Below are 23,553 nucleotides of genomic sequence, written 5' to 3' on the forward strand. Positions count from 1 at the left end.
AGTGCTCCCTTAGGGAACCCAGCATCTGGGTGGGATCTCAGGGCTCTGCCAGTCCTGTCTCTCCTCCTGTCAGAAAACAAACCAAGAAGACTATGAAATGACATATTGCTGTATCACCAGGATATGAGAGTTGATCATTTTTCTTTCTTTTCCCTGAGAGAACTCTACAGTTTTAAGACCCATTGTTATGGGACTCCAGGAAATAAATAATTATTATCTTTCTGGTGAATTGAACTGACAATTCTCAAAAAAGATTTCTATCAGGCCATCACCTAAATTTCTCCAATTTTTTAAAAAGATTTTATTTATTTATTTATTTATTTATTTATTTATTTGTCAGAGAGAGCGCACAGGCACGCAGAGGGGCAGCAGAGGCAGAGGGAGAAGCAGGCTCCCAGCTGAGCAAGGAGCCTGATGCAGGGCTCGATCCCAGGACGCTGGGATCATGACCTGAGCCGAAGGCAGCTGCTTAACCAACTGAGCCACCAAGGCGTCCCAAGTATAAAGAGTCAAAGTCCTCTTTCTCCACAGTGGGAAGGGTCTTTGTCTACGCTGAAGGATAAAGGGTAAAAAATCTTACATCAAGAATAGCAATTTCAAGTTAGGTGCCCAATAGTGGGCTTATCATAACAGGGGAGGGAAGACACTTTAGAGGAAAAAAATCAGCTCAAGCCATATCACATCAAAATATCACAAATGTTTATATTTTATATTGAAATGGACAACTAAATTAAATTTTATTTTATTATTTTTTAAGATTTTATTTATTTATTTGAGAGAGACAGAGAGAGAGAGAACCAGAGTGGGGAAAGGGGCAGAGAGAAGCAGACTCCCTGCTGAGCAGGAAGCCTGACTCTGGACTCAATCCCAAGACTCTGGGATCATGACCTGAGTTGAAAGCAGACACTTAACTGACAGAGACTCCCAGGCCCCCTAACATTAAATTTTAAATTATTCTGGAGAACTCTTGAATCCCTGAGAGTATCTCTGCAGAACCCCAGGGGGACGTGCTCTCTGATTCAAGAAAATTGACTTAAGGAGATTTTTTAAGGGTAAATCTAACCTAAACAAGAACACACACACACACACACACACACACACACACGTGCCTATCGCCTTAATCATTATAATTTTTGTGCCCAGTTTGTTAAGAAGCATTTTAAATTTCCATAGTATCTGAGAGTTGATATCTAAGTCAGCAAAGGGGGATAAAGAACCAAGATAAAAAGAGAATTAACTTGCACATATGAGACTTTGACTGGGTGCTTGATGCTGGGAGGGTAATCCTTTTCTCTGGCCTCTGTTTTCTCACTAGTAAAAGCAGGGATGGGGCATTTGCTTTTCAATCTTGCTTCCAACTCTGACCAAGCAAACAGCATTCAGATGCAAACTTGACAGTAGATGGAGGGGACCCTTGATGTGTAAGAGGTGGAGAGAAGGGTGAGAACAGATCTCCAGTACCAGGTACTCTGTGAGGACCTGACTGGAGATGGCACAAACTGGCTGTCAAATGGAGCCCCGCAGTAGTGCCCTGGCTTTCTGAGGTTGGTGAGGAGTGCTAATGTCACCAGTCTGTCTGCAAGCCTGAAGATTACTCATAACTAAGCCCAGTCAAAGTCCACTTCTTGGAGTTCCACTTTTCTAAAGATTACAGCTGGTGGGTGGTGACTGTGCTATTCCGACTGGAATCTCATGTTTAGGGGCGGCCTCCAGGACTAGGCTGTCCCTTCAGTTTGGGTGAAGCAGCACAATCTCCCTTCACCCAAAGCTGGGGGTCTCAGGGGGCTATCTCATACTGTTGGGTTGTCCCACAGTTCTCACTCCAGTCAGCACCCCAGGACTTCTGACCTGCCTTTGGACTCCTGCTGCGTGATGAAGGGTATACCTGAGACCCACTGAGGAGAAGACCCAGCAGCCCCCAGTTTTACGCTGAAGGAGAAAGGAGACACGTGAGTGGCTTGAGGAGTCCTTGGTGGAGGATGATCAGGGAAGTTAGAGAAGGCGACTAAGATGAGGAGGTGGGGCATGTAGACAGTCGGCATCCACAGGGAAACTCTGCCACTTGCCATAATGCCTTCTACTTGCCTCTGATACTCGTACCCCACTTCATGTTTTTCAAGGTCTACCATAGCTTATGTGATCCTCATAGTATTGCTGTGCAATGGGCCGGGTGAGAGTCCTAGATTACAGCGCAGAGCAGCAGGATCACGTTACTCGTTTGTCATGCGTGATGTTGTGCTTGTGTCTCTGGGCCTCGCTAGTCTGTCATGTGGTGATGATGCAGCTGAAAAAATGTTATGGATGAGTGTCTCTGTCGGAGAAGAGAGACAGGAGAGGTTCAAGAAAACAGAGTGAGACTCTTGGGGTCCCACAAGTAAACACAAAGTTACCTTGTCTCCTAGAATTTTTAGTTTACGTTGCTTTCTGTCTATAAAATTGTGTTAACCTATGATTAGTTATATCTATTTTTTTAAATTAATATAGATTTATCAACTTCAAACTTTGTGACCGGAATAAATTTGTTCTCACCAGTTAATTACCGTGGTCACTTGGCATTTTGAGAATTTAACATTCGAGGGTTTTTACTGGAAAAAAAAAAAACAAAACACCTCTAATGACCTGTGAAACGTAGTAATTTGTAATTTTTTAAATTAACATATAATGTATTATTAGCCCCGGGGGTACAGGTCTGTGAATCGCCAGGTTCACACCCTTCACAGCACTCACCACAACACATACCCTCCCCAATGTCCATAAACCTACCACCCTCTCCCAACCCCCCTCCCCCCAGCAACCCTCAGTTTGTTTTGTGAGATTAAGAGTCTCTTACAGTTTGTCTCCCTCCAGATCCCATCTTGTTCCATTTATTCCTTTCCTGCCCCCCACCCAAAGCTCCCACATTGCCTCTCAACTTCCTCATATCAGGGGGATCATATGATAATTGTCTTTCTCTGATTAACTTATTTTGCTAAGCATAATACCCTCTAGTTACATCCATGAGTAATTTGTAATTTTTCTTTGCTGTGAATATTAACAGTGCATGCATAGACCTTGGAATTCAGAATTGTTATGCACCTAATACCTCAACACAAATCACTACTTATCACTCATTTATCATCCCATCTTAAGACGTACATTTTATCCAGAAGATTAAATGAAACGTGGGTTTTTGAATATTCGATAGGGCATATCTATATGAGGTCACATGTCTTGATACCAAAGTTTACTATACTTAGTAGCAATGGCAGTTTCAGAAGAGTCTAGGCCTATAGTAGGTACAAATGGTAAAAATTATCAGGTCAAAAACCTGATAATGAAAATGTTTTCAAGTTTGCAATGTAAGTTCAGTTTTTTATTTAGTAAAAATCTGCCAAGCTTGGGGCACCTGGGTGGCTCAGTGGGTTAAGCCGCTGCCTTTGGCTCAGGTCATGATCTCAGGGTCCTGGGATCGAATCCCGCATCGGGCTCTCTGCTCAGCAGGGGGCCTGCTTCCTCCTCTCTCTCTGCCTGCCTTTCTGCCTACTTGTGATCTCTATCTGTTGAATAAATAAATAAAATCTTTAAAAAAAAAAAAATCTGCCAAGCATTTTCAGCATACTGACAGCAGATGGTCTATGGTAGTGTTTTCCTTTGGCATTAATGACACTTTAAGCTGGATAATTCTTTGCTCTAGAGGCTCTCCTGTGAATTGTAGGATGTGTAGCAACTCATCGGATGTCCCCTTTCCCCAGTTGTGACCACAGAAAATTTCTGCAGACTTTGCCAAATACCCCCCAGGGGCAAGATTCTCCCTTTCCCCTTTCATAACCCTAGTCTAAGGCAGTTACACCCCCTGTTTATACTGGCTCATGAATTTCTCTGAGCACCAGTGAAGGTTAAGATGCATTTTCACAACTTTCTGCAAAAGCTTCATTAATTTGGGCAATTTTTTTTCTAGTTGCATTTGAAGGTTCTCCCTCTGCTTTAAAATGAAAGACCTAAAGGAACAGGTATCTGTAAACTGTTTATAGCAAATGTGAGTCCTTTTAGTTCACAGGACTGAAGGATGCTGCTTGGCATGGGTTTTACCACTTGTTATTTGCTCTTACTTGTTCAAACGAAATGTTTCTGCTTTTCACAAGAGGAGGCATCTGAAACCTCCTTCGTTCAGAAGGGAAGTGACTGATGTCTCTAGTGGTGAGCTATGGATTGTCGATGCTGTCTGTTAATGCTCAGCCCCATTTCCATATTGATATTTGAGTCTCATGTATATCTACGTGTTGTGACTGGGTTTGTATCATCTTCCTAGGGCATTTTAGATGAACGTATGCATCATTTTAAAAAGCAGTTATAATGGAGTATAAATCATCTCCTGAACCATTTGGTTTATAATCTGTATTTCAGTGACTGTTGCTTTCCCCCTGTCCTATAGAATCTTACTGGTATTAGTTTCTGGGGAAAAAGAATCAATCACCAGCTTATCATTGCTCCCAAACAGGTTCTTCTAGTTGGTGTGAAGCAGTAAGAAGCCGGACACGTTAGATGGAATGAGTCTTGGGCATCTTTCACTCTGAATTTTTCAGTTTTCAAAACTAAAGCTGGCATTCTATTTTTGTTCTGGTAGTTTTAAAACTTTTTAGCTGTGTGGAAGCATTTTTTTTTTTTTTAATTTGATAGACAGAGATCACAAGTAGGCAGAGAGGCAAGCAGAGAGAGGAAGGGAAGCAGGCTCCCTTCTAAGCAGAGAGCCAGATGCGGGGCTTGATCTCAGGACCCTGGGATCATGACCCGAGCTGAAGGCAGAGGCTTTAACCCACTGAGTCACCCAGGTGCCCCTGGAAGCATTTTTATAGTGCTGGTATAATGGCATGTTGGGTTTGCGGATCTCTGTAGTTGGGCTATTTCTTTTACTCAACACTTTGTGTTTCAAAATGGCACGAAAGGCAATTTAGGGTGGTTTCCTTGGTAATCTCTTCCTGTAGCACCATTTCCAGCACTCTTCCATTCACTTTCCAAGGTGTGCCCTGGGCTTTGGGTTCTCCCAAGGCACTCGCGATGGCTTCCTGGCTGAAGAGTGAGGATGCAGAAACTTCCTGCTCTTTCCTGTACACTTAGGAGAAGGTAGTGATGAAGAAATTTGCAGGAGGGGCTGGGAGGTGGGCAAGAAAAAATATTTGAATCCTACTATAAAATTTCTGCAGGCTCCGAATAAATGGACCTTAAGAGATTTTTCAGAATAAAAGAATATTATTCCTTTAACTCAAGAGGACTTTTCATTTCATTCAGAAATCTTCCCTTAGGCCTAAAAAAAAAATAGCTTGAAGTACAACACATGAGGTGAGGGGTCAGAATTGATCAGAGAAACTGTGGAGAAATTGAGCCAAGGCCATTTCCTTGTTTGATTGTGGAGGGGTTGATGTTGATTCCTTGTTGTAACTATGTAGCTGCTGGAAACCACAGAGCGACTTGCTCCATTGCAGTATCTGTTGGGTGTACTCATATTTTTCTTTTGTATTGCCTGCAGGGAGAATGGTGGATTTACCAGGATACAGTGTGTTTGGTGCAGTTGCCTCTTTCTTCTTTGTACTGCTCACCCTAAGGGAGCCAGGTAGGGTGCCCTTCTTCCCTTTACTGTACACCTAAATGTCCCAGCAGAATTCTAAATCAACAGCACTAGGACAATAGTAGGACTGAGGGACCAGGAACCAATGCATCTGTGTTCTGGAAAGGGTCCTCCACTTCCAGCTGGCTTACCTTTGAAAAGCTACTTGAGTGCCTTCTGCCTTATAGTTTTCTCATCTTTATGAAAATAACAACATACCTATGTCTTAAAGTCTAGGACAGGCTTTAAGATTAAATGAGGCTGCCCAGGAAGAAGTACCTGGAACACATTAAGTTATTTATCCATTTTCCTGCTTCCACACAGGACAGCACTTTGGGTGCAAGAAAAATGGCTGCTTCTTACCACAAATTAAACATCATAAAAATATTTGGAAATTAAGAAATTAGAAGATTTCCAATAAATGGATTTGGGAATCTCAGTGGCTGAATTGTACCTTTAAAAGGGATTATGAAAATTCAGTGTTGGGGGAAATTCCAGAGTCCCGAGGAGAATTCAGCATGCAAAAGTAGAAAACAAAACAAAACAAAACAAAAAACATTAGACAGGGTGCCAGAAGGGCTGTAGAAACTATGTGATGTGATGTGCAGCTGTCCTGACCTCTGTATAATGCAATTTCCTAACCTGTAAAAGAAGTTAGCCAGATGGAATGACTTCATATTTGGATTCCATAAATGAAGAATGCGAGCAGATCTCCACTTAAGCTCTGCAGTGAGCTTTTGACTAGTGTCTATTTGATATTCATCAGCAAGTGAGCAAGTTGAGGTTCCTTCCTTCTTGGGATGATTGGATGTGGCAGAGAAAATACAAATGGCCCTAGAGCATTTTAGGATAAGGAAGAATGTGATATATATGACTTATGAGATTATTAAACATAATAACATGTGGAATTATTAAATATCCCTTCTATCTGCAGATAATGACAAGAGGTCAGATGTGATTCAAAATTTGATTAAAAGTCTCAAACTCTTTAGACACACCACTGCCCTTAATCTACCACAAAATGTCCTTGTACAGAAGTGCATTGTGCATACAAAGCTCCAGTTATTGGGGTCTTGCCTACTCCAGACCAAAAATATTTTAAAGTTAAAAAATAATCCCCGTTCCTTCCCTCGAACCAGAGAAATCCTGAAAAGCTGAAAAATCTAATGAATTAATTTATTACCTAAATTTTAGGAAAAATGATTATGAAATCAGTCACTAACAATTTAAAATGGGATCACTAACTATAAAATGAATTATTATAAAATACAAAACAAATCGCTAACAAAGTTCCCAGTGTAAAAAATCAACTTACACATTAACTTATTTGAGAATAAAAACAACCCACAGATGGTGGCTTTAGTATCTTAAAGATGAAGAACTTGAGATTCCAAATCTCAAATCTCATTGAAAATAATGAGTTTGCCCCCCACAAATCGCACAGTGGTGATAGATTTAGCACTAACCCTCAAATTTTTGAACTGCATCTTATTTTCAGTACATAGAATTCTTTTTTGAACAACCAAATGTGCAAACCATGATGTCAGATTTCTCTAAATTATTGAAAATAAAGCTTTCCCTCCTCCAGGTGCGTCTATTTTGATAGGCTGGACATCCCAAAACAAGTATATTAGTCTTCTAATTGGCATTTCCTGGTTCTTCTTTTTCACTCTGTTTTGTAGATACTTGGAGAGTGATTGGTCCTGCATACCCTATCCTAGCCAGGATTGGGGAAGATGTCCTACTAACCTGTCAGCTCCTCCCAAAGAGGACCACAATGCACATGAAGGTGATATGGTACTCCTCAGAGCCCAGCACACCTGTGTTTGCACACTGGGATGGAGCCGATATGACCGAGAAGCAGATGGAGGAGTACAGAGGCCGGGTAGAGTGGATAAAGGATGGCAATCATGAGGGAAATGTGACTCTGAAGATAAACAACATCCAACCATCTGATAATGGGCAATACTGGTGCCATTTCCAAGAGAATAACTACTGTGGAGAAACAAGCTTGCTGCTTCAAGTAGCAGGTGAATATTTTGGAATAGACAGTCTTGGAGGGAGAATATATTAATTCATGGTAAGCCTATTGCCAGTTGAAAAATTCCTTTCTAATCCTCAAGGCAGTTCCTAAATGCCAGTCCTCTGTCCTGACTCATCCAAAGGCAAGTAAACCTGAAGTCTTCAAAGCAAGCTCACTTAAAAAATCTTCTCAAATTTAACTTAACCAGTTTTGACTATTTGTGACCACTAATTGCAATCCATGACATCTGGTCATTAGCAATTTCACTGAGGCACAAATGAGGCTGGTGTATCAGGCTGGTGTGATACAACAAGCCAATCGCTGTATCTAGCAGACTGCTCAGCAGCCATATCTCAGTGGAACGCATTGTCCTCTACCCAACCTCCAAAATGCAATAAGTAAATATGAAAATTTTGTTTCTTTGTGGAGTGCCTCCAGTTAGAAATCTAGTGCTAGGAAGAAAGAGGATAAGAACTGTGCTTTTATGGAGATTATTAAATATTAGTGTTCAATGATTTGGGGACTCCAGATGCATTTGTGAATGGCAGGGTTTTGCCTGATGCTTTTGTAGTGACAAAGTGAGGAACAGTTGAGAAAAGGGGATCTGTCCTAGGGAAAAAACATGTATCTGAAAAGTAAATTATCATCTATTTCCCTGGCAAGAATAACTCCCCCCATATGCTAAAGACAAAATCAGGCAAATCCACTTACCTTCTCAGGGACAACTCTCTGGAGTTGTCACCATCTCTGACTCACACTAAGGCTGTTTCCTAACATCATTTTTTCTTAACACCCATGACTATGATTATTATCATTATGTTATAGGTAATCGAAGATGGATGAAAGAACCTATGTATTTCTGAGATATGGAGAGAGGAAGGCAGCTGTTCACTATCAGGAACCTTTGAAAATAAGTCACACGTTTTCTAAGACTGTAGGTGAAGGGAGTGAGTCTCTTTCTCCACCAAATGATAGAGAATTATCATCTATGGGAAACAGAGTCCCTTTGTTTTGGTTTGAGAGCAGTGTTGGTTGAAGAAAGAATCTCATGACTACATAAAACTAGGATTTCTCAAAAACATTTTCCCATTGACTGTAAGGAATGTTTAGAAACCAGAGCTCTTCATTCTATATACCCAGGTTATCTAATTGCTCCCCTAAGGTCATAACCACCAACAGAAAAAATGTGAAGAGTATTTCCTGGAGATGATTTCTGGCTTATATTAAACTTTATAATTAATCAGAGTCTAGATATCATCTAAATTGTCAGACAGAGTTTGTGGCCTGGGGAAGCTCAATGAATAAATTATAACACATCTTTGTTGGCAGCATTAGTGACATAAGCAAAATGTCACTATGTCCCTTTCTCTTATTTTCCTCCTGTCTGGATCTGAAGAAAAATACTGCTCATATGCTAAAGTTTAAAGATCCAGAATGAGGAACAAGCAAAGTGTGTATGAACGCCAATTTGAAGGGGAAGAGGACTTTGGACCCACAAACTTCTGCTTTCTCCCTACATGCAATGTCACTGGGATCTTGGTGTCTATGGTTTGTGCCTCCATGGGATCCAGGCCTTAGGGATGTGTCTTCCCTCCACAGGTCTGGGGTCTGCCCCTTACATCCACGTTGGGGGAGTTGTGGAAAGTGGAGTCCAGCTTGTGTGCACTGCAAAAGGCTGGTTCCCAGAGCCCCAGGTTTATTGGACAGATACCACAGGAGAGAAGTTCCTGGCTGTCTCTGAGCATTTCATCCAAGATGTCAATGGCCTGTTCTATGTGGAAACGACTCTTGTGGTCAGGAACGATTCTGTGCAAACTGTGTCCTGCTTCATCCGCAATCCCATCCTCAATGAGGAGAAGAGCTCTGTCATCTCCATTCCAGGTCAGAGCTCTGCTTCTAGGACCCATATGCTAATACACAATGTGATTAACAGGAAAGGTTCAAAGGACTGTTCCATAGCACCTAATATTTTTTTATTAAGGAAAATATCTAAAATTTAGTCCTATGTATTAAAAAATATAAACTATTTATGTCTGGAAATATATACTATATTTTGATTAAATGGCTATTGTTAATGGTATTCCAGTTATTTTCAAGTTCCACATTTAATTCTTTCTGTACTAATTTTCTTTACTCACAAGTATGCATCACATGATAAAGAAAATAAAACTATAGTCTTTCAATTAAAATGTTGTCCTATACCACATTGTGCCAGTTGCTTCTAGCAACCTGCATTGTGAAGATAATCAGAGATGGAGACAACTATTTATATAGTAGCATCTTAACTATAGCCTCATTTATAAATAGTAATAAAACAATAGTAAAAAAGGGCACAATACAACAGTGGAGTGAGTGTTAAGTACCTAATGTGACTATAAATTATAGCATTGATGAAAAATGATATCTCTAAATTATTTTAATGGCTGAAAAAATCCATCAGGGCTATTTTATAAAGATTACATCTATCTACCCACCTACCTATGTGTTTATCTATCTATAAACATTTCCAGTCATGGAAAGAATAATGACTTTAAATAACTTAAAATTGCACTAAGATTTTTGGGACACCTTCTATATTTAGATATAAGAATATAGGTATTATTCATATAAATTGATATATGAAAGAATTTAAAGTAAATGTCACATGTGAAAGTTAAAAGGAACTGAGTATATATTATATAATATGAATATATATTATGTAATATATATCTGAATGCATATTATAAATGCTTTATATATGTTTTACCTCTCAGTTTGGGATTATAGGGGATAACTGTCTATGTCCATATACTTTTATACTTACCATGTACTTATAAGAAGAATATATATAATTTTTACAAGATGTTAAATATCAGTATGTTAAATATCAGCATAAATAAGCTATCATGAGGTAAAGAACTGGGAGACTTTCTGTTGTACAAACAAAAGGAAAAACAGTTGGATCACTGGATGATCTACAGGAAGGAATATTTTTCTGTATTTAATTTCTTTTTTATGAGTTGAGATTTATTTATTTATTTGTTTGTTTATTTATTTTATTATATCAGTCACCATACAGTACATCATTAGTTCTTGATATAGTGTTCCATGATTCATTTTTTCTGTATAACACACAGTGCTCCATGCTATACATGCCCTCCTTAGTACCCATAGCCTGGTGATGAATTGAGTTTTTAGTAACACATAGAGCTTTCTTTTCTTTTAAAATATTTTCTCTCGTTTTCTTTAGGTCAAATTCCTTAATATATTTTTCTTTTTCTTTTTCCAGAGAAACTCCAGAGTGAGCTAGGTAAGTAGACATTGGATGCATTAGTATAAAAGAGATACTGCTTGCCCCAAAGGGAATTGGTAATCCCTGGACAAAGCCAGTGGGAGCTAACATGACAATTCGTAATCCAGATGAGAAACAGAGGCATGACTTTACCAAGTCTCAAGTTCATTTAGTACTAGAGGGGACTGGCAAAGCACAGCTTCCTTCAGGCACATTTGCACTATGTAGCCTATGACTTTAAGTGTTCACAGGGATCCCACTGAACCTCAGATGGATGCCTGTGAGGGGCGAAGACAATCTCTGCTCTATCTGGCTGGAGAAAAAGAGTGCTGCCTTTGTGTGTAAGGGGTGGTATAGGACAACTGGTGGGTCTCTGGAGGCCCTTTTAAAATCTTTCCAGCATGAAGACAGCATCATGGTAACTGGAGGTCACCACCCACCATCTCAACCCTCTGGCCTTGCTGTGGTTTCTGCACTTTCTCCTCATGCCAGTAGATCCTAACCTCATCACTACTGGGCGGGAGCCATTACTTTTCTCAGATGTAGCCTGGGATACTGTCTGGGTGGATCAGCCATTTTCCTGTTTTTCCTCTTTTTCTTTCTTTCTTTCTTTTTCTTTCTTTCTTTCTTTCTTTCTTTCTTTCTTTCTTTCTTTCTTTCTTTCTTTCGTCTTTTTTTTTTTAACTTAACGGTTGAACTGTAGTATTATTTTATTGTACCTAAGATATAGATAAATGGTTTAAAAAGTAACCAACTGATATTTGAGCCACTTTGAGTTTCTCCTTTACTCCCTTACCATCTTCCTCTTTTCTGTGACCTCTTCTCCCAGCCCATGATAACCAGCTTGCTCCCTGCCCACGTGCATATGACCTTGCATCATTCATTTTCCATCAATATCCTTCTCACCTTCAAGACACTGGTTACAGGAATGTGTGTGTACACTTGCCCATTGCAGATTAGGTGAAACTGAGCATACTTTTCAGCCTGTGTAGGAATTTTTGAGGAAAATCAGGGTGGAAAACACACCCCAATCTAGTCTAGTCTAGGCAGGGTCTAGTGTGATACTTTCAACCCCATCAGGCCATAAAGATAAAGGGAACAGCCTCAGGAAGGTCAAAGGTAAATCCATAAACTGAGGAGGCCTATACCATTGTAAACCATACCTTTCAAGTCAGATTCCCTTCTGCCTGCGCAGCATCTGCTTATGATCAGACAGAAACCTTTGACGCTTCCAGTCTGCAAACGGGAGAAGAATGAGGCACAAAAAAGTCAGCTGCAAGAGATTGGGAGCAGAGGACAACAGTCAAAAAGACTGTTGCCTCAAGCAACTCCACAGTCTCGCTTTTATTAGATAGAAATAGTAACCAACAGAAGAGTCGATGAAGGTCAAACGTTAGTCATATGTCATGTAGATAAACAAGAAGGAGGGCAGAATATGTCTGTACAAGTAGTATAAAGTTTATAGTTGAACAAGCACATTCAAAGGACTTATCTAAGTAGCCACAGGTGCTCTCTGGGGAGAAAGAGGAGATAAGGGAAAAACGAAGCAGGTGGTGTTCAGCCCTCAGTGGGCTGGGCGTTGCCAGCTGCTCAGCTTCAAGGCCATATATTGTCCTCTCCCCCAGAGGCCTGTTGCAGTATCTATTGTTCTTAAGGCTGTATCTAAATGTGCTTGGTAACTAGTAAAATTTCCTGGGGGTTAATTTTAAGTAATACATTGTTCTGAGGGTCAGTTGCAACCTTAACTGGCAGAACTTGTTAGTTACATGTCAGAAAGTCAAGCCAGTGTTTTGGGCAGGTTGACACATGTCTCTGTCCCTCGGGAAGACTTTGTATTTTTAACTTTTTATTTATTTATTATTATTTTTTTACTTCTAAAATCCATTTATTTTTTGTTTTGTTTTTTCATGCAATATGTTTCCCCTACTTTTAAAAATTATTAACATACAATGTATTATTTGTTTCAAGGGTACAGGTCTGTGATTCATCAGTCTTACACAATTCACAGTGCTCATCACAACACATACCCTCCTCAATGTCCATCACCCAGCCACTCCATCTTTCACCCCACTCCATTTCAGCAACCCTCACTTTGTTTCCTGAGATTAAGAGTCTCTTATGGTTTGTCTACCTTTCGGGTTTCATCTTGTTTCATTTTTTTCCTCTCTTCCCCTATGATCTTCTGCCTTGTTTCTCAAATTCCACATGTCAGTGAGATCATATAATTGTCTTTCCCTGATTGACTTATTTCACTTAGCATAATACCCTCTAGTTCCACCCACATTGTTAAAAATTGCAAGATTTCAAATTTTTTGATGGCTGCATAACATTCCATTGTATGTACATTACAACATCTTCTTTATCCATTCATCTGTTGATGGACATTTGGGCTCTTTCCATAGTTTGGCTATTGTAGACTTTGCTGCTGTAAACATTGGGGAGCAGGTGCCATTCAGATCACTACATTTCTATCTTTGGGGTAAATACCTAGCAGGGCAATTGCTGGGTCATAAAGTAGCTCTATTTTCAACTCTTTGAGGAGCATCCATACTGTTTTCCAGAGTGGCCGTACCCATTTGCATTCCCATCAACAGTGTAGGAGGGTTCCCCTTTCTCTGGATCCTGGCCAATATCTTGTCATTTCCTGGCTTGTTAATTTTAGCCATTCTGACTGGTGTGAGTGCTATCTCATTGTGGTTTTGATTTGTATTTTCCTGAAACTGAGTGATGTTGAACACTTTTTCATGGGTCTGTTGGCCATTTAGATGTCTTCTTTGCAGAAATGTCTGTTCACACCTGCCCATTTCTTGACTGGATTATTTGTTCTTTGGGTGTTAAGTTTGAGAAGTTCTTTGTAGATTTTGGATACCAGCCTTTTATCTGATATGTCATTTGCAAATATCTTCTCTCATTTTGTTGGCTGTCTTTTGGTTTTGTTGACTGTTTCCTTTGTTGTACAAAAGCTCTCCAACAAAAAGGAGAATTACAGACCAATATCCCTGATAAATGTGGATGCAAAAATTCTCACCAAAATCCTAGCCAATAGGATCTAACAGTACATTAAAAGGATTATTGACCACAACTAAGTGAGATTTATTTCTGGGCTACAAGGTTGGTTTGACATCCGTAAATTAATCAATGTGATACATTACATAATAAAAGAAAGGACAAGAACTATATGATCCTCTCAGTAGGTGCAGAAAAAGCATTTGACAAAATATTGCATCCTTTCTTGATTAAAACTCTTCACAGGGGCATCTGGGTGGCTCAGTTGTTAAGCATTTGCCTTTGGCTCAGGTGATGATCCCAGAGTCCTGGATCAAGGCCTACATTGGGCTCCATGCTTAGCAGGAAGCCTACTTCCCCATTTCCTACTCTCCCTGCTTGTGTTCCAATTCTCATTGTGTGTGTCTCTCTCAAACAAACAAATAAAATCTTTTAAAAATAACAACAACAAAAAACCTTCGTCACAGTGTAGGGATAGAGAGTACATACCTCAATAGCATAGAAGTCATCTATGAAAAACCCACAGCAAATATCATCTTCAGGAAGACTTTAGGTGATGAGATACTCCTCTGAGCAATTCGAACCATGTTGACATGTCCATTGGAGACCCAGTGCACAGAATACAATCTTGTATTGTGCTGATTGTTTTGTTCCTAGTTGTGCTGACCTTCTGGGCCCACAGTAAAACATGATGAAAATATGGAGCTCTGCCTGGCTCCCTCTTAAGTGGCGTTTAGAGGTCTGCACCCTTAGGAGCTTTGAGGGCTGTTGATTGAGATACCAGAAGTTTCACAGCTACCTCTATATTTTCCTCATTAATTAGAACTCAGAGACAAGGACACACTGCAGTTGGCTGCTGGCAAACTGAGCTTGCTGTAGAAGTCCAAGGCCTGGAATTCCAGTTCCCATTCTGGCAAATAATCTTTTTTAAAAAAATAATTTAAATTTTAGTTAGTTAACATACAGTACAATATTGATTTCTGGAGTAGAATTCAGTGATTCACTTACATACAACACCCAGAGCTCATCACAACAAGTGCCCTTTTTAAGTGCCTACTCATCAAATAATCTTATAAAATTAATGACTAGTTTTCATGCTTCTGAATGTTTACAGCAGCAATATGCACAATAGCCAGACTATGGAAAGAACCTAAATGTTCATCAACAGATGAATGGATAAAGAAGATGTGGTATGTATACCACATCTAATGAAATATATATACCACATATAATGGAATACTATGCAGGCATCAAAAAACCCAAAATCTTGCCATTTGCAGTGAGAAACTAGAGAGTATTAAGCTAAGTGAAATAAGTCAATCAGAGAAAGACAACTATCATATGATTGTCTGATATGAGGAATTTGAGAGGCAGGGCAAGGGTTCATGGGGGAAGGGAGGGAAAAATGAAACAAGATGTGACTGTGGAGGGAGACAAACTATAAGAGGCTTTCAATCTCAGGAAACAAACTAAGGGCTTCTGGGAGAGGGAGAAGAGATAGGACTGGGTGATGGACACTGGAGAGGGTATGTGCTATGGTGAGTGCTGTGAATTGTGTAAGACTGATGATTCACATAAATAATACATTATATGTTAATTATATTTAAAAAAGCATTATGAAGTTGCAAAAATAAACAGAAAAATAAAAAAATAAGAATGAGTAGTTTTTAAAAATATTAATTATATGCCAAGTCTGATGCTAAATGCTTTACAGAGATTATTTCTTTTTATTATAGCATAGAAGTCATCTATGAAAAACCCACAGCAAATATCATCTTCAGGAAGACTTTAGGTGATGAGACATTCCTCTGAGTAATTCGAACCATGTTGACATGTCCATTGGAGACCCAGTGCACAGAATACAATCTTGTATTGTGCTGATTGTGCTGTTCCTAGTTGTGCTGACCTTCTGGGCCCACAGTAAAACGTGATGAAAATATATATAAAAGTTAATAGATTTACCCTCATTTTATAGCTGGCAACAATTTTGTAGACATTTGTGGTTTGTTGGAAACCACTGAGAAGTTGTGATTATTTGTCATCTCATCTGACTTAAGAGTGCAAGTTCTTAATTACTTATGTGAGATTTTTGTAAATCATTGTAAATCATTGTCTCTATTTTTCTCATCTTCAAAATGAGTATGTTTGAAAGACTAAATCTTTGATTTAGTGTCAAACTTTAAGAGTGAGAATATGATATGATATAATTAATATTATATTAAATAATATAAAAATATAAGATATTGAGGAAATGAGATAGTCCACTAAATTGAATATGCTGATTGAAAAAGGATTATATGACATGATGATGGGATTATTATGTTTTAAGGAATTGGTGTATTATTCAGTAAACTGCACACTCCAGAGAAGATTTAATTTTTGGTGAATATTCAGAAGCCATTTTAGCGACATACATATAATACACCAAAAATATAACAAAACAATAAATGTGGGCACAAATTGTGTAGAAGGCACACAGTGTATATAAAAGTATATAAAGAAAGGGGATTATGCAGAGCTTCTCTCAAGGAGCTTGTATTCTAGAAGAATATCACTTATTAACAGATTGGGCTGCATGATTTTTTTCCCTGTACTTTCAACTTTATTTTTTACTTGGATTCTGGAATAACAGGGGTTTCATATATCTATCATGCACCTACTCATATGGGTAATGGAGATAAGGAAATTGTCTTTTTATTAAGTAATTTACTGTAAAATACATGGAAGAAGAAATAGCAGCAGACAAATCCCTAGTTTATTTTTTCTGACTTGCCGCTTCCAGTCGGCAAACGGGAGAAGAATGAGGCACAAACAAGTCAGCTGCAAGAGATTGGGAGCAGGGGACAACAGTTGAAAAGACTGCCCCACCAAGCAACTCCACAGTCTCGCTTTTATTAGATAGAAACAGGAACCAGCAGTAGAGTCGATGAAGGTCAAACATTAGTCATATGTCATGTAGATAAACAAGAAGGAGGGCAGAATATGTCTGTACAAGTAGTATAAAGTTTATTGTTGAACAAGCTCATTCAAAGGACTTATCTAAGTAGCCACAGGTGCTCTCTGGGGAGAAAAGGGAGATAAGGGAAAAACGAAGCAGGTGGCGTTCTGCTCTGAGCGGGCCAGGCGTTCCCAGCTTCTTGGCTTCCATGAAGCAGGCAACGTTCTGCCCTGAGCAAGCCAGGCATCCCCAGCTGCTCAGCTTCAAGGCCATATATCGTCCTCTCCCCCAGAGGCCTGTTGCAGTATTTGTTTTTTTTAAGGCATTTTTTTAAATGCGCTTGGTAACTAGTAAAATTTCCTGGGGTTCATATTTTAAGTAATACATTGTTCTGAGGGGCAATTGCACTGACTCCTACTTGTGTCTTCGTATTTTAACAGATATATTATTTTAGGTAAAATTGAAGGATAAAGCAAACAAAATGCTAGAGGTAATCCGGAGTCAAATTTTAGCTAGTATAGGAGATATTAATCTAAAAATTAGGATCATGTTGATTGATGGTAAGTTTCCTTTCTAAAGAAATACCTAGCAGATTGTAGCTAACTACATAATGAGGACATTTTTGCCTTTGATCATTGACTCTCATCCAACAATATACACATTTATGCCTTTATTTCTATTATAAATGACCATAACTTATGTGAAAGTATTTTTGCCATTCGATAGGAAAGGATGATTCTCAATTTAGAACAGAGAAAAACTGGTATGGCTAGAGCCTGATGAACTGGCTGTGAAACATAGCTTGGGTCCAGGAAAGCCATCAGATAAAATCTCCAATTTCTCACAATGGGAGAATTAGACTTTTTGTGTATCCATTTTTTTGTGTGTGTTTTGCATTTTGCCAACCTCCCCAATTCTTGGTCTTATAATGTTTCTTAAAATAATCAGGATATTGAACCTGGTGGGTGTTTAGAGCTCCACATATGTTGGACCTCACAGAACTAAAATATGGTGGTTGGATCTAACATATAAGGTGTTATAAAAATCAAACCAGGGGAAGCTTTCTTCACATTTCATTACTAAAAATCCACCTGAAACTCATGTTTATCCTTATCATTATCAAGGCAAAGGGATTGGCTTCAGTGTCCTCAGGTTTCACAGTCTTCATGCCTCCACTCACAGTGCACAGTCAGAGCAATCTTAGGATTTTGATAGTGATATATTTATTTCACAATTTAAGAAACTGAGGCATACACGTATTGAGAAGTAGTTTAAGGAGGTCATACAGATATGGAGTGATAAAATATTTTTATTCCAGGATATTTATTACAAAATTATTTTTGAGTTACAATCTGAATAAAATAGGTTGAGACGGGTGTGGGTTCCGTTAATCGTTCTTTTTTTCCAGGGACAAGCACTATCCTGATTCCACCAAACCTCCCCCTCTCTGAAGGATGACCTTGTGCCTCACAACTCCACTGAGATGCCCATGGGTTCTAAACCCACTGGAGATGTTCCTACTGATGACACTATTTGCTCCATTTTTTGTCTTTCATTGTGTTTTGTCTGTTGTATTTCACAGCTTCCTTAAAAGTGATTGGACCGTCCCAGCCCATTCTTGTCAGAGTGGGAGAAGACATACAATTAACTTGTTACCTGTCCCCCAAGACTAATGCACAGAGCATGGAGGTGAGATGGGTCCAATCACGCCGTTATCCTGCTGTTTACACATATGTGGATGGGGAACATGTGACTGAAGAGCAGATGGCAGAATATAGAGGGAGGACATTGTTGGTGAGTGACGCCATTGATGAAGGGAGACTGACACTGCAGATATACAATGCTACAACATCAGATAATGGGCAGTACCGGTGCCTTTTTGAAAAAGACGGTGTGTATCAGGAGGCCAGTTTGGATCTGAAGATAGTAGGTAAGGATTCCAGATGTTTTGGATTCAACCTCTGTTCCTCCTGCTTTAACATTCTAGTTTTTGGAAATTTTCCCAGGGACCTGAAATTTTTGGATTTTCACTTGTCAAATTTATACTCAACCCTCTGATGGATAAGAACTGTAGTACATACTTAAAGTTCACAAACTCAAATGGACCAGATATAATTCTCTGGGTGTAAAAACTGTGTACTTCCCATGATCTCTGTAAAATGACCACACATTTAGTAAAATTTGAGAATTTTATTCCACAACTATACACAAAGCTCATTGTTTCATAGAGTGTTCTTAAAATTCTGAACAATGTACAGTTACTGGGAAGTATAGTTATGTGAAGACTAAACTATATCCATATAAAAGAAAAAGTAAAAGCATCAACAGAACTGGCAGGATGGAAGAAGAAAGACAAAATCATTCCTTGCATCATAATTTCCCACTGTTTATATTTGTGAGTAAGAATTGATTTTTCAAGATCAGCAAATGCCATTGAAGGCACAGGCCAACATCTTGGATAATTGGTTTGTTTGTCCCATTGATTTTGGGTCTTAATTCATAAAAATAATCATAAAATATCCACAGGGGTACATATTGAGAAATTAAATGGACTCTTATTTTCTGCCACTGGATGAACATGTTTATATAATGCTGATATTTGAGGATATTCTTTTACTCACTTTCTTTAATCCTGTCCATGTGATTCATATCTTGGTCAAAGCTATTTTGTTTTCAGATACAGAAGAGAAAAGATTGGATTTAAAATTTATCATTCCTGTGTCTTTAATTGAGGATGACTTTAGGAATACAAAAAATAAAAATAAGCCTAACATAACAAAACTAGAAGCCATTCCAGTTAGTCTCTCTCATCCTTAGATGGAGTATAATTCCACTATAAACATTGTTCTTTCAGCCAAGGCTTTCCCATCTTTCCTCTCAGTGAAGTTACTGATGATATAACCACTTTCAGATGCTCTAGGTTTTGTTCCTTGATCTCTATTCTCCAGGTCTGGGGTCTTCCCCACTCATCACTGTAAAGGAACAGAAGGATGGAGAAATAGAACTGATATGCAGTTCAGAAGGGTGGTACCCAGAGCCCCATGTGCAATGGAAGGACATGGAAGGAAAGATAATACCATCATTTTCAGAGGTTCTGACTAAAGGCAGCCATGGACTGTTCCATGTGGAGACATCTCTACTGGTCATGAACAACTCTATTGTGAACATAACTTGTTCCATTCGCAACCCCCTTCTTGACGAGGAGAAAAAGGCAACTTTTTCTCTCTCAGGTTGGTGACTCCATGTGTTCCTCTCAACTTTGGGAAATACATATGAAGGTAAACCAAGACTTATTTAATTTATCACTCTATTATTTTTAAATTTTTATTTCTTCTTTCTTATAAAATCACCTGCTATCACTTCAGGACATGTGGAGATCCTACTGACATCCCTTGACTAAAGCCCTAAGATTATATTGTTACATATACACTAACTTCTAAGACTTGACTCTACCATCACTGCAAGGACAAACTCTCTTCCTCTGATGTGAAACCAGTATCACTTTTTCTTTTCCTTATTGTGGATTCTCTTTGTGATTCAAAACTAGTTTTCCTTAATACCATCTTCGCGTTGGTGGTATAGTGATGAGCATAGCTGCCTTCCTTAATACCATCTTCATGCCCGTGGATTAGGTAATTTTATCCTTTTCCTATCCTTGTTATTTCAGTGATGGCAGTGATATAATTGGAAAAGAGACAAGAAAGAAATGTGTGTGTTTGTGTGTGTGTGTGTGTGTTTCTGACAGGAGCAAACAATAAAGTTAGCATAAACTTTGGGTCTCCCCTCAATTTCTGCAGAGTAGAGAGGAACAGATCAGCTTCTTCCTTAAGAGATCCACTTCTCACTGTCTTCTCTAACTCAAGAGCTGCTCAGATAAAAAGAATGATCTTGGAATTTTCCCAGTTTCATGATTTAATGGGATTCTGGGTTTTCCATTTTAGAGCCCATGATGAGTTTTTCATGGAAGATAGTGCTTGTTTTGGTATTACCTCTTGTCGCAACTGTAGTCCTGGTCAAGTGGAAGAGAGGTAAAAAGGTAAGTCAGGTAAATAGTCAGGTATGGAGCATCCTTTGTAGGGGGAGCCTTGCTGTGCACCTTCCATAGCTTCTTTTTTGAGCAGTCACATGGGGGAGGCATACAGTGAACATTCAGTCATTAATGAAACATGAGATTCCATGGCTTACATTCATGTAATGGAGGATCTGTGCTGAATGATACCAGAATTTATAGTGATAAGAGGAGCAAAAGGATTAAAAGACAGTAATTTGTTCCTCCTGTGAACATTCTCAAGTTATCTACTTAAAGGGGATGAAGAAAAAGGTAGCAGAGCCATCTATGCTTTCTCAGCTGAGAAATGAGACCTGATTGAGATTCTGTTGGCATGAACATTTCACTAAGATCTTTAAAAATATGGTGACTTGCTTATTGATGATTCTTGCTCTGTGGATGAAGGACTTCTATGTGTCAATAGGTTGTTTTGTGTGCCCTATAAACTCCCTTCACTTCAAATTTCTTATGTTACCAAAAACTTTGGTTTGCCTGTTTGGATGTTGTTATCATGGAATTTATATTTTAAAATGCTCCACAAATTGGTTATGATCAGAATTTATTGTTTTCTGTATAGCAAATGTGACATTGGATCCAAATACAGCTCACCCAGGACTTATCCTTTCTGAGAGATACAAGCATGTGAACCATGAACATTCGTACAGCAATACATCTGATGGTGATTCAACAGCTTACTCAAAGGACCAGGCCAGGAGGGGCTCATAAGAGGGATATGGTGCTGAGAAATGGAGGCTGGGGACAAGACAGTATAGATCTTGTCCCAGGTATTGCCAAGAGCAATATAGGGAGGGAGTCATCCCTCTGTCACCTGAGAATGTGTTCAGACAATGAGTTGCTATAGAAGCCAGTACTGGGCCACTACATTTCCTCCAAGCCTCCTTTCCCTAATGATGACTCCAGAAAGGGTCAAAATCTTCCTTGACTAGCCTCCAGACACCTCTCGTTATAATATGACCAACAAGTGTCCTATCTATACTTTTCTTCTCTGAAAATATTTATGCCTTCTTCATTCTTTAATGTGGGTTCTCCTGATATCTTTCCTACACCCAGGAGATTTTACAACACCAAAAGAGAAAAAAAAACCCTGGGATTCTGGAAACAAAGATTATATTCCAACTCTGAGTCTTCTTTACCCAGCTGCTTGAAGGGGCTCACACTATCATTCAGCTACCAAATCAAGATGCTTTAATGTCACTCTGGCTTCAAATTTGATCTGGAGGCTGATCCCTTCAAAGAACTCTTATCCCAAGTTCTCTGATATCCTGCCACTGATCACACCCTGATATGTGAGACCAAAGAAAATCCAATGGGAAATGAAATTAGGCATAGAGAAGGAAATGCAAGGAAGTTTATTTATAAGTTTCTTTATGAAGGTGGGGCTGAGGAAATAAGAAATACAGTTAAAGAGTAAAAGAAAATGCAGCTGAATAGAAGGATGAAATCCGATCACTGAGATATAATCTTGAATATCATATGAAATGTGGAATTCCTATTCCAGTCCTTTTTAAGAAAATGGCTATTTAGAGTGGAAAAAAATTTAGAAATTCTATTCCAAGACAAATACCATATGATCTCATTTATATGTGGAAACTAAAAGCAAAACAAATGAATAAACAAACAAAAACCAGAATCAGACCTATAAGTACAGAGAACAAATTGATGGTTGCCAGAAGGGATAGGGTAGAGGTATGGGCAAAATGGGTGAAGGGGTGAAGGCTTCATGTTATGGAATGAATTAGTCATGAGAATAAAAGTACAGCATAGGGAATATAATCAATAACATTGTAATAATGTTGTATGGTGACAGACGGTAGTTACTCTTGTGAGCACTACATAACCTATAGACTTGTCAAATCACCATGTTGCACACCTGAAAATAATGTAAAATTGTGTGTTGACTTCACTCATATGAAAAAATTTTAAAGAAAAAGAAATTCTGGTCTCAGTAGAAAATTAATTTCTTTACATTGTATCTATATGAAATGATAGATGTTAACTAAATTGATTGTGGTAATCAATTCACAATATATACAAATTGAACCAACATGCTGTATACCTTAAACTTACATAGTGATTATATATGTCAATTGTTTCACAATAAAACTTGAAAAAAGAGAAAAAATAACTTATATTGTGTATATGAAGATGTCAATTTTATTTTTAAAACAAAAAAGTACACAAAATCAATAATTACAAAATAAATAAATAGAAGCAATAAATACAACATATGGTAAAAAATATTTTAAAGCTATAATGAATTTAGAGAGACTATAAGTGGAAGAAGAAAGAATATGGGAAAAGAAAGACTTGGAAAAGGTCTTGAAGTATTTTGAATGAGAATGAGGAATACCTACTAATGACAATCTGCTACTTTCTAGGACAACAGCCATCATAGTCACTCATATATCACATCCTGGAGTGTCTCTTTTGGCTCCTAGTATTTTTTCTTTTTTTAAAGACTCATATGTTTATGTTTGAAACTAAGTATTATTTTCCCACTAGTATTTACATATTTATTTTACTTAGTTTTTAAATTTTTAAACATAATGCATAAAACTCATTATTATAGCCATTTATTTATTTATTTATTTATATTGCTTTTTTAATTATGTTATGTTAGTCACCATACATCATTAGTTTTTTATGTAGTGTTGCAAGATTCATT

The 23,553-nt window shown here is 38.4% G+C and overlaps 2 protein-coding genes across 5 annotated transcripts in view; one reads left to right on the forward strand and one right to left on the reverse strand.

Moving 5' to 3' along the window:
- Positions 1 to 23,553, reverse strand: part of LOC309865787 (endogenous retrovirus group K member 7 Env polyprotein-like) — a 1,143,634-nt gene that overhangs the window by 139,801 nt on the left and 980,280 nt on the right. The gene's annotated exons all lie outside the window — the stretch shown is intronic.
- Positions 1,671 to 23,013, forward strand: BTNL2 (butyrophilin like 2). Of its 2 annotated transcripts, none has more exons than XM_082732592.1 (9): positions 1,671 to 1,949; positions 5,504 to 5,587; positions 7,264 to 7,611; positions 9,204 to 9,485; positions 10,873 to 10,893; positions 18,402 to 18,749; positions 19,768 to 20,049; positions 20,761 to 20,855; positions 21,445 to 23,013. In XM_082732592.1, the coding sequence occupies exons 2-9, from the start codon at positions 5,509 to 5,511 to the stop codon at positions 21,451 to 21,453; spliced, it is 1,464 nt and encodes a 487-aa protein (XP_082588718.1). In that variant the 5' UTR covers positions 1,671 to 1,949; positions 5,504 to 5,508; the 3' UTR covers positions 21,454 to 23,013. The 2 variants fall into 2 exon arrangements, with proteins under 2 accessions (XP_082588718.1, XP_082588719.1); XM_082732593.1 differs by lacking the exon at positions 1,671 to 1,949 and adding an exon at positions 4,931 to 5,100.

The sequence above is a fragment of the Mustela nivalis genome (genome assembly GCF_964662115.1).
Source record: "Mustela nivalis genome assembly, chromosome: 5".
In the NCBI taxonomy this organism is placed as follows: Eukaryota; Metazoa; Chordata; class Mammalia; order Carnivora; family Mustelidae; genus Mustela; species Mustela nivalis.

Excerpts from the sequence above, each read along its gene's own strand:
- BTNL2 (XM_082732592.1), top strand. The coding sequence starts at position 5,509 with ATGGTGGATTTACCAGGATACAGTGTGTTTGGTGCAGTTGCCTCTTTC. Across the intron at positions 5,588-7,263 it reads GCTCACCCTAAGGGAGCCAG|ATACTTGGAGAGTGATTGGT; the intron begins GTAGGGTGCCCT and ends TCTGTTTTGTAG. Across the intron at positions 9,486-10,872 it reads CTCTGTCATCTCCATTCCAG|AGAAACTCCAGAGTGAGCTA; the intron begins GTCAGAGCTCTG and ends TTCTTTTTCCAG.